Here is a 12,025-nt window from a genome sequence, read left to right as displayed (position 1 = left end):
CTTACTTACTGTTCCCTATACCCACCATCACTGCTCCCTACATCCTTTCTCTGTTCCCTACACTCACCCTTACTCACTGCTCTCTACAACGACCCTCATTCACTGCTCCCTACACCCATCCTCTATGCTCCCCACTGACCCTGGCTGCTTTCTACTCCTGTTCTCCCTTACTGTGCTCTTCACCGACCATCCCTCACTGTTCCTAACACTCACCCTCACTGCTCCCTACACTCACACTAACTCACTGCTCCCTACACCCACCATCACTGCTCCCTGCATCCTTTCTCTGTTGCCTACACTCACCCTTACTCACTGCTCTCTACAACGACACTCACTCACTGCACCCTACACCCATCTCTATGCTCCCCACTGACCCTGGCTGCTTTCTACTACTATTCTCCCTTACAGTGCTCTTCACCGACCATCCCTCACTGTTCCTAACACTCACCCTCACTACTCCCTACACTCACACTCACTCACTGCTCCCTACACCTATTTTCTCTGCTCCATCACAAACTGCACACTGCACACAAATAAAATCCACTACAGTGCTGCTAGATCAGACTGAGCAGTGTGTGTGTGTGGGGGGGGGGATATTAAAATAAACAAGAATTTTGGTATATACAGCAATTTAATGTTCTTCCATGTAATATTTGAATTCTAATGTCCCACTTCCCCCCTCCAAATTGTCATTTGCTCCCATTCATAAACAGATTTCATTCCAACTGGTCAGATCGGACAATAATTGTTTTAATAAATTTTGAGTGTTGCCCATGGTGATTGCAGGCCATCAGTGTAATAATTGTCTTGAGTGATCCCCAGATGGTTGCATGTAACCAGATGCTTAAGTAATCCGTGTGGTACACAAAATGATGGCCAATTACATTTATATATAAATATACTGTATATAATAGCAGCAATGAGACATACTTCCTACACCCCAGAAATCCCACCAGAATAATATATCGCTGCAAATTATAATGCTGGGCGCTCGACCCCTCTGTGAAAGCTTGTGCTGGGGGTTAAAGAGATCCTGAGTGCATGCACTGCTGTTTATGAAAAATATCCAGAACTCTTATCGAACAGGATTTGTGAGCAGTGGAGTAGACCTGCTGTATCGCTCCATATGTTGTTTACATTCATGCTTGGTGGAAGGTGGTGTCGGCTGCAAGGATGCTCTGTCTGTGCTACAGAGCAGTGCTGTGGCCACTGGTGGATCCAGGGGAGTGGGAGGGCACCCCCATCGTTTCTGGCTTTTTTTTTTAAATAGAGCAGCAGATTTGACAGATTCAGCGTACACCAGGACCGACCTGCCGAGGTTCTAACAACAGCTGGGGCATCCCCGCTCTGCCGGCCTCATGCTACTCCCTTCAGACCTGAACTTTGAGTGCAGCGGCATAGCTGTCTGTTAGACCAAGCCAGTCTTCTCTAGTTTTGACATGCTAATGCCATCCCATTGCACTGCAGAAGGGAAGAAGACAGAGCTGCTCAGGCACTAAGGAGAAGTGAAACACTGGGCTGCCAGAAGACAAGTTAGTGGGCCAGTGGTAGCTTTTTAGTGACATAGGATTCATGAAGCTGGAAAGGATACAGAGGGTATGAGGCTGGAAGGGAAGCAGGTGGCATGAGGCTGGATACAGTGTGCATGAGGCGGGACGCTGGGGGCATGAGACTGGAAGGGATGCAGGGTGCATGAGGCAGGATGCTGGGGGCTTGGGGCTGGAAGAGAAGCAGAGGGCATGAGGCTGGATGCAGGGGGCATGAGAATGGAAGGGATGCTGAGGGCATGAGGCTGGAAGAGAAGCAGGGGGCTTGAGACTGGATGCAGGGGGCATGAGGCTGAAAGGGATGCAGGGGGCTTGAGGGTGGAAGGGATGCAGGAGGCATTAGGCTGGAAGAGAAGCAGGGGGCATGAGGCTGAAAGGGATGCAGGGGGCATGAGACTGGATGCAGGGTGCATGAGGCAGGATGCTGGGGGCATGAGGTTGAAAGGGATGCAGGGTGAATGAGGCAGGATGCTGAGAGTATGAGGCTGGAAGAGAAGCAGGGGGCATGAGGCTGGACGCAGGGAACATGAGGTTGGAAGGGACGCAGGGGGCATGAGGCTGGACGCAGGAGGCTTGAGACTGGAAGGGATGCTGGAGTCATCAGGCTGAAAGGGACACAGGGGGCATGAAGCTAGAAGGGATGCAGGGGGCATGATGTTAGACACAGGAGGCATGAGGCTGGAAGGGAAGCAGGGGGCATGAGGCAGAAAGGGATGCAGGGGGCATGTGGCTGTAGGGGATGCAGGGGGCATGAGACTGGACGCAGGAGGCATGAGGCTGAAGGGATACAGGGGGCATGAGGCTGGAAGGGATGTAGGCGGCATTAGGCTGAGAGGGACACAGGGGGACAAGACTGGACACCGGGGGCATGAGGCTGGAAGGGACGTAGGCGACATGAGGCTGGAAGGGAAGCAGGGGGCATGAGGCAGAAAGGGATGCAGGGGGCATGTGGCTGTAAGGGATGCAGGGGGCATGAGACTGGACGCAGGAGGCATGAGGCTGAAGGGATGCAGGGGGCATGAGGCTGGAAGTGATGTAGGCGGCATTAGGCTGAGAGGGACGCAGGGGGACAAGACTGGACACCGGGGGCATGAGGCTGGAAGGGACGTAGGCGACATGAGGCTGGAAGGGACGTAGGCGACATGAGGCTGGAAGGGACGTAGGCGACATGAGGCTGGAAGAGATGCAGTGGACATATTGGGCACTGCATATGAGCCTTTGTATTTTTTTTTGAGTCTTGTGAAATTTTCTAAAATTAAAAACAAGTATTTTTTTTTTAATAATAAAATAATTATTGATAAATGTAGTTTGATGGGTGGTGCACTTTAAAAATGCTCGCATAGGGAATTATTAGAGTTGTGGCTGGCCCTACACACATCCAGTGGTACAATGCGCGTCACAGGGGTCATTCAGGTAACCGGTGTTAGGTAATTTTTGCATGCGCAGGACCCATTCTGCATGTGCATGAGTGGGTCCTGCGTCAGTCTGCTGCCATTCGGGGGTGGGGATGGTTCAGCAATGGCCTCCATTTCTGAAAATGGAGGTGTGTCGCCGCCATTTATCGGGTGGAAGAGGTCAGGGATCTCTGTCATAGGACAGAGATTTCCTGGCCTTTGCGACGGGTGGCTTGATGGTGGGAGAGAGATCAAGCTGATGGTGGGAGAGAGATCCGATGATGTGTCCTAGGACATTGTTCGGATCACTACTGCAGCAGGAGGCGTCTGCTTGTAATAGCACCAGTACCAGACATGTGTGCAGGACTGTGACTTAAGGCTTAATTCATATGTGTATATGTACGCAAACTCGATCGCTTGCCTACAAATGTGATGTTTGGTGGCCTGTGTAGGTGCAAGACCCATTCTGAGCATGTGCATAACGAGTCTTGTGATATCGCTTGCAGTCCCATCAGCTGCAGCATGACTAACATGCTGCAGCATTTGGGGGTCAAAGTGATGGTGGTAACGTGAAGGGTCCAGGGTCTGCGTCGTGACAAAAAAGAGTTATGTGGCTTGCAGAGATGGCATATCCTGCAAGGCCACGACCCTTGTAAAGAGCACCTTCGGCATGCACAAATATACTTGATACCGTTACCATCCCCTCTTCATATATCATAGTGTCCCCCTTCCCTGTCATTTTCTTCTCGATCCGCCCCTGGCTGTGGCAATGGTAGCACCATTAGTTTGTTAGCCATTTAGCCTGTGGATCAGAGCTGCTGAGTGCTGTAACAATGCTGATGCATAAGCAAACTCCTGTTTGAAGCTGAAAGATGAACAAGGCAATCTGGAAGATATTGCTGTAAGGCCCTATTCCCTGGCCCAGTTAGAGAAGGAGCTAGGCATCTCATCGAGATCTATCTGATAATCCACAAAAAGCTTGGCTTGTGCAAGGTTTCTGCACACTGGATGCCCCATCAGCTGACTCGAGAGCAGAAGGAGGCTCAGGTGACTTGGTACCGCAAAATGCTGGCCAGGCTTGATGGTGGTCACTCAAGCTCTGTCTGGGAGACCATCAGTGATGATGAATCCTGGATCTACAGTTTTGACCCTGTGACCAAACAACTGTTGGCTCAGTGGACCCCAGTTGGACATGCGTCCCACAGAAGTTCTGACACGATCTCAACGTGGCCAAGCAAATGGTGGCTGTTTTTGTGGCCAAACTGGTCATGTAGCTACAGTACCACTCATGCAGCAGAGCACTGTCACTGGGGACTGGTACATCAACCAATGCCTGCTACAAGTGCAGGAAGCCATTTCCAGGTGCCGTCCAAGAACTCATGCTCGTGGTGCCCTTCTCCATCATGACAATGTGCCTGCCTACAAGTCCAGGAAAGTGGTGGATTTTCTGGCCCAGGAGCTTGGTAATCCACCGTACAGTCCAGACTTGGCTTCTGCGACTTCTTTGTGTTCCCACAAATCAGGTTCAAGATGCGTGGGATTCATTTTGAGTCACCGGAAGCTGCAGTGGAGACCTTTATCTAGCATGTAGAAGACATACCTGCATCGCACTGGCCCAGCTGTTTCACCAAGTGGTTTGAGTGCATGCAGCTTTGCATAGACTCCTCTGGCAAATACTTTGAAAAAATTTAATGTTCCCTTTGTTTGTAAATATAATACTTTTTGTGCATCCGGAAACTTATTGCTAATAAACTGTCCATACCTTCTAGACTTCTCCAGATGGCAGACTACACAAAAGAGTATGTGAGTGTGCTATAACAGTTTCGCTGTTTTATTTTTAAGAAAACAGGTTTACATTTCTGTTTTATATTTCTGTATGTGATTTCAAATGTAACTTTTTGGAATATTGACCTCCATTTAATAATGTTCTGTTTTTGTGAGCTTAGAGAATCCATGTATTGCTATGTAACAGAACACATGATAAAAAATGATGAACAATATCAAAAATCTAAATACAATATAAGAAATTCTGAACCCTGGTGTATTTCAATTATATTGTTAGACCTTCTTAAAAAGCAACATACTGTAAATTGTCCAATTTTGCAGTTACTATTAATATTTTATTACTATAGACATAAAGGACACTGAACCTCGTACAAATGTATTATGTACGTTAGGGTGACCTAGATTAAAGCATGTTGCAGAACAAATAGGGCATTAAATGTATGCTTGTATTTGGACAACATTACAGGACGTATTTCATAATTGCGTGAAAAGGTTGTACACTGTTAATATAATCTCACTTGGTAAAATATCTTAATTCTCTCAGGAATTTAAGTTGTAAAGTTGACAGGTTCAGCATGGTAAGTGTACAATGAGGCTGTTGACAGCATAATGTCAACTAGAGACTGCTGATGTGGTAGTAATGCTATTTAAAGCATTTTAACTGTGTCTGTATCATTTCTTTAAACACGATGCTTTAACATAATGTTTGTAGTTATAATGTTTGCATTGTTAAAATGCTTTAAATAATATTACTACCGCATCAGCAGACTATGGTCGACATTATGTTGTCAACATTTTGACTGCTGACATAAGTATTGACTACCTGCTTACAAGGTGGGTGTACTGTTGTACAGTTAGCAGATTCTGTGCTATGTATAGAGACCAAAGGTGCTTGTAGATGTGTAGACATGAACTGGAACTGAACCAAGAATCATTGATCCCTATGAGAAACTAAAAGGGCTCAGTCCAAGTAACTCACCCTCAAATGCAAGGGGGGAGCAAGTATCCATTGAGATTGCATGTAAACGGATGCAATGGCATAAGAACTTACCATTCCAATGCAGCCCTTTCTCACCCTAAATTAGTGGTACACAGCCCTGTGGTGCTGAGAACAAAAATCCACAGATCCGTCTGTACTGTAAGTGCGGCTATATGATACTTTGACTACAAAGAGTAATTTGTCCCATGTGTGAAAAAGGCATAGTTGCCTACCCTCCCATATCCTGCAGGTGACTCAAGTTTCAGTGTGGAGTCTCCTGCTGCAACGGATTGTAAATCAAAACCCACAAATTCTTTATTGTAAATCAACTCAGCCTGCCAGGGGACCATCAAGGAGTTTTTGGGCAAGGACAGTGATTTGCTGCTGTCACTATGACTTCTGCCAATGCTCAGCAGCCCCTAATAGGTCCCCCGGCAGATGAGAACACAGCCTGCTGACCTCTGTGTGACAGCAGTCCTCTTATCTCAGCGTCTGCTTGCTTTTGCTGCTAGTGAGAGCTGTGGCTGGGTAAGAATTTTTATTAATAATCCGTGGTTAAGGACACAAAAAGTACAATACAACAAAAAGTTTTAAAATCTGTTTTTTGACCAAGAGATGATCATTAAAGCCTGTAATTTCTTATCATATGTGACCTACATGTTGCAGGCAGTGTTCACAATAGAATAACATCTAATATACCACATAAAACTTACTTTCAACATATTTTCAGACAACCAGGAAATAAATATATGTTTAGGGTTGAATTCACACAAATTGCATTTGGAATTTATTGCATAGGCATCAGATTTATCATGTACTGTATATTGTGCTGAGTGAGAAGAAAAGAAATGATCACAGCAAATAGTTGCAAACCAGAAATTGAGTATTGTAGGTAGCAAAGGGCCTAATTCAGACCTGACTGCAAAAGCAAAATCTTTATCTAATAGGTAAAACCATGTGCATTGCAGGTGGGGCAGATATAATATGTCCAGAGAGAGTTATGGTGTGTACACACGGTGAGATTTTTTCTTTCGATTTTGACTATTAGTCAAAATCGCAAGAAAAGTTAGTTATGCCACTTGCGATCCCGATTCGATCCCGATGCGCAGTCCCGCCAGGTCGGTATCACAAGAAAAGATACTGTAGACTGTGCAGGCAAGTCAATCCTTGCTAGATCGGTGTTCTATCTAGTTCATCTCACATGTCAATTACATCTCACATAAGCCAAAATCTCACATAAGCCAAAATCGTAAGAACGCATAGTCCATATCTCAAGAAAAGTTAGTCAAAATCGGTGGGTCTGGGCTCCAGGGAGTTCAGGGGAAATCGCAAAGTGAAAATCGGGCATAGCAAGGATCTCACCGTATGTACACACCATTAGATTTGGGTGGGATATTTTGAGTCCATGCAGGGTAAATACTGCCTGCTTTATTTTTACACTGCAATCTAGATTTTAGTTTGAACACACCCCACCCAAATCTAGCTCTCTTTGCTCATGTTATATCTGCCCCCCCCCCCCCCCCCCATCCCCCCTGCAGTGCACATGGTTTTGCCCATTAGAGAAAAAGCTTGCTGTTGCGATCAGGTCTGAAGTAGTGACAATACTTGCAAAATTCAAATATGGGAAAAGGACATGCCTGACACTGACAGCGGCTGAGCCGGGGCACAGCATGAATACTCCATACACCATTTCTATGCCCATGCATTTCACTTATCATCTTTGACTACAGATTATTTATTTGTCTAAGGGATCGATCATCATTGTATTTAATGCATCACTACTCCTTAGTATAGACAATCTGACTTTAAATGGTTATACTGCATTACTTGCTTTATTTCATTACAATTTCAACTATTTTAGTCAAATCAGGATTGAAATATTAATATAATGTTGATAGTTCATATGTTTATTTTGTTCTTTTTATTATTCAAACTGGAGAAGGGGGGACCATGCAAGAAGTTCCTGCAACAAAGATCAGAAGGTGGGGATTTACGAGGTGCAGGAGGTATGGAGGAAGAAAGCATTATAAAAGTAAGTTATGCTATTTTCCATCCACTATAATCAAAACATTAGAAAAAAAAAATAGTTTTCTTACCTGATGAGTTTACCTGGCTTACTTGCTTCATGATTTTGTGAGTGGTACTCTAATGGATTGATTCAGTTAGGAGCAAAATGGGTCCTGTAATTCATTTTCACCAGTGCTTAAAGTGGTCCTAGAGAGGTGGTGGAACTCACCCCCCCCCCCCCCAACCCTCACCGCCCATACAATAAAGGTATTGCGCACGCCTAAGGTACAATGTACCAAAGGGGGGCGTGGTCTCAAAAAGAAATGGGCGTGGTCACACAATAGTAATAATGCCACAGTAGTAGCACCCCAATACACATAATGCCCATAGTAGTAGCACCCCGTAATACACAATGCCCACAGCAGTAGCACCCCTTATACAATGCCCACAATAGTAGTGCTACTTATGCAATGTCCACTGTACTGGTAGTGCCCACAGTGGTAATGCCCCTTATATAGAGCCAATAGTAGTGGTGCCCCTTATGCAATGCCGCCAGTAGTAGTGCCCCTTATGTCCTCAGGAGTGATGCCCCTTATGAAGTGCCCCCTTTACAATGCCCTCATTAGTAGTGCCCCCATTAGTAATGCCCTTAATGGTAATGCCCCTGTGTAGTATTGCCCTCAGTAGTAATGTCGCCTGTAGTAATGCCCCAGTCATTAAACCCCCTGTAGTTTAGCCCCAGTAGTTTATGCTCCCAGTAGTTTAGCCCCCAGTAGTAATGCCCCTGCAGTTATGACCCCAGTAGTTTACCCCCCCCCTTTAGTTTAGCCTCCCAGTGGTAATGCCCTTAGTAGTTTAGCCCCTGCAGTCATACCCCCAGTAGTTTAGCCCCCAAGTAGTAATGCCCCCAGTAGCCTGCCCCCTTGTAGTTTTCCCCCAGTAGCTTGCCCCCTTGTAGTTTGCCCCAGTAGCTTGCCCCCTTGTATTTAGCCCCCAGTAGTTTGCCCCCTTGTAGTTTGCCCCCAGTAGCTTGCCCCCTTGTAGTTTTCCCTCAGTAGCTTGGCCCCAGTAGCCTGCCCCTTGTAGTTTGCCACCAGTAGTAAGCCCCCCAGTAGCTTGCCCCCAGTAGCTTGCCCCCAGTTGCTTGCCCCTTGTAGTTAGCTCCCAGTAGTTTGCCCCCCTGTTGCTTGCCCCCCTGTAGCTTGCCCCTCAGTAGTTTGCCCCCCTGTAGCTTGCCCTCAATAGATACACACACATATGTTTAAAAAAAACAAAATAAAAACCCCATACTCACCAAGCCCCGCTCCTGCGTCCGACCGCTGTGGTCCTTCCGACAACCGCTCCTGAGCACTATTAGAGAGACGTTATGACGTCTCTCCCATAGCGCGCACTGACAGAGCCGGAAGCCGGAGCTCAGTAGTGAGCTCCTGCCTCCGTCTGCCGCTGTGGAGAGAGAGCCGGGCGCCCGCTGGTAACACAATCCCAGCGGGCACCCGGCATCTCCCTGCGGCGGCATCACACAGCGGGTTAGGTGACCCGGAGGAGGCGGAACTGCGTTCCATCTCCAAGTGGAACTGACAGCCCCTGATTTTCACAGCATATTTACACAGCAAATTTCATTTGCAATTCAATTCCCAATTCGTAATCCATCGTCCCAGCAAATTCAAGTTTTTTGTGTTCCGCTTCCTGAGAAGGTGAAAAGGTAGTGTAAAATAAATATGTCAAGTCAAAGTGCAGAACCTCTGGTACATCCTTCCCAATCAATAATAATGTACTTGGGGAGATTAAATAGTATTAGTTGGCCAATCAAGATATGTAATTTTTATCTTATTTAAATGATGTATGTTGGGGTCTTGTATTGATGGGAAATGGGAGCTAAAGTGTTTTTTTTTTTTTTTTTCAAATCTTTTTTCAAAAACTGAAAAAAAATCACATTAAATTTTAATGTACTCCAAAATACTGTAAAGACTGTAATTTTCTAACAAAAAAAAATACTTACTGCCTATAATTTTTCTATCATTAATAAAACAAATATATATAAAATCAGCCGTTTGACAATTAAGAACATCCAATACTGCACTTATGGCCACTAAAAGCCTTCTTTATTGTCCTGCTATCTTATTTGCTACTTGTTGGGGGTTCAGGATGATTTTCCCACTTTATCTGTACTTCTCCCAGGTCACTTTTGTAGACAAATTGTGCGATATCACCCCTGAATGTCCATTTCTAATAGAATGTCGCATTTCTTGGGTGCGTACATTGCCACAATGTATGCATGGTTTATTCTGCAAATTCACTTTGCAAACTCACATATAATTTAATTGACCCCCAAAACACTCACATTCAGAGTGCACATGGTTCCCACATTTTTGCTGCTAGAAATCAGGAGACTCGGCTGTAAACAGTAAAGCCTCATCTCTACATAGTGCTAAGACAGATAAAATACTTACTTTAGCTAGTTGCCAATCTGCTTTCGACATATTGTCAGCATACTGATTGTCAACAAAATGATTGCATGACTACTCAGTGACGCCGAGGGGGGTCCAGGTACTAAGGACACAGGCTGCCCCCCCCCCCCCCATCCCTACAGGGTCAGTGCAAGGTTTCTCTGCAGCCTAGGCAACGCTTCAGCCTATCACCCCCTAACCTACAAACCCCACCACCAACACCTCTCAGAGGAGAGATGCAGGTGGCCACTAAGTGGACTGCGGTGAATTGCATCATTATACATATACAGAGAAAAGGGACAGCACTCAAGGACTTTTAAAGTGATAAATATGTTGTCACAATATAAGGTCACATACGGTCACAAAATGTTGTGACTTGGTTCACAATATACTTTCACTGTAAAAGCCCTTGAGTGCCGTCTAGTCTTTATATACTGTAAAATACTGTATATGGGGTCTGGTAGGGATATTTAATTGGGGTTGGGTATGGGATGCCGCCGGTCACAATACCAACAGCAGCATCCCGACCATTATAATATGGACATTCTAATTGACATTAGTTAACCTTTCCCCTTATCCTTATCCTAACCCTCCCTGCAGTCTAAGCCTAACCCTCCCAGGCATACATTCTGGATCTCGGCTGTCGGTATTCTGGCGTCATATATATGTATGCTCCTTATTGTGTTCCATGCCTTCATCTGAAAGTTCATTACTGACCCGCATACAGAGACATCCTTCATTTTTTTGCAAGATGAATTCAGTGGTGCCCTTCAGTGGCCGGCGCCCCTAGGCAGCCGTCTAAAGCTGCCTAATGGTAGAGCCGGCCCTGCATCCCTAGTATACCTTTACTTAAGACCGGCACCACCTTCCCAGTGATATCTTCGTGAAGATGGCGCCTGCACTGTGCCAAAGTCTTTCCTCTCTAGTGTACATGTGACATCTTTCCAAATATCACTGGGAAGATGGCGATGGCCAAAGAGTAAGGACCTGCTTCCCACAAGCAAGGTAGGAAGTGGGTGCGCTCCCCTTTCCGCCCTCCACCCATTATTTTATTATTTTTAGGGTGCGTGGACACCATTTTTGGCTCTCTACGCCCCTGTACCTACAAACCTGTGTAAAATGATAAATCTCCCACCACAAATGTGCAGATTTCTTTTAATTAAGATTACATTTTGAAGAGTTCATACAGCTGGAAAACTTACAGTAGATGAAAATAATTGCTTGTCATGTCACGTGAATGTCCTGGTTTTGCTTAATAATTAGGAGCACCCTAAGCAATATATAAGGAGGCCTTGTCTCATGCACAGCGTAATATAATGTTGCTTTTCCCATGTATCATCAGTTAAAGGCTCCCGTGGAGATTGAGCTCAGACTGGACTCACAGCAAATGGAGAACTTTCAAAACATTGTAGAAGACATGTTTGGTGATGGTGAAACCCAAAAGCTTTAAACAGAATGCAGCTTTCCATTCTACATTTTGCTTACTTGGTTACCACTATTTTCTTTAAAATAAACGTAATTGTCACTTTATCTACATTTAAATGAATAAACATGCTTCTGTGAAATATGCATGTATGTATCATTTATATTACGCTTAAAAATGTATATATATATATATATATATATATATACTGTACGTAAAAGTCACCAACAGATTATGCAGTGCATTTATGGAGAGTGTCCAATACGCATTCTTTTGTAGTATAAAATAAATATCAACTGATGATCATTGATATTTGAAGATCTGTGGTAAAGTGCATAGGGTTATTCTGAAGAGAATGGTTTTGTTTCCATGGCAATGGCAATGCTTTGCTCTCATTTCAGAGTTATAGGAGGTAAACCAAACATGTTTTTTAATGGAGATAA

The 12,025-nt window shown here is 45.0% G+C and overlaps 1 protein-coding gene across 2 annotated transcripts in view; it reads left to right on the top strand.

The window, feature by feature from the left end:
- LOC135051035 (promotilin-like) overlaps window positions 1-11,724 on the top strand; it is a 55,826-nt gene extending 44,102 nt beyond the window's left edge. The window contains exons 3-4 of one of the 2 annotated variants that reach the window (XM_063957228.1): window positions 7,648-7,737; window positions 11,502-11,724. In XM_063957228.1, the coding sequence (XP_063813298.1) occupies window positions 7,648-7,737; window positions 11,502-11,609 (198 nt within the window). In that variant the 3' untranslated portion in view covers window positions 11,610-11,724. Of the gene's footprint in view, window positions 1-7,644; window positions 7,738-11,501 lie in introns of both variants that reach the window. The other variant, XM_063957227.1, reaches the window with a different exon arrangement.
- Window positions 11,725-12,025: the final 301 nt, after the last annotated feature.

This window comes from Pseudophryne corroboree, chromosome 2 (genome assembly GCF_028390025.1).
Source record: "Pseudophryne corroboree isolate aPseCor3 chromosome 2, aPseCor3.hap2, whole genome shotgun sequence".
NCBI lineage: Eukaryota > Metazoa > Chordata > Amphibia > Anura > Myobatrachidae > Pseudophryne > Pseudophryne corroboree.
This window is presented reverse-complemented; position numbering and strand designations above follow the sequence as displayed.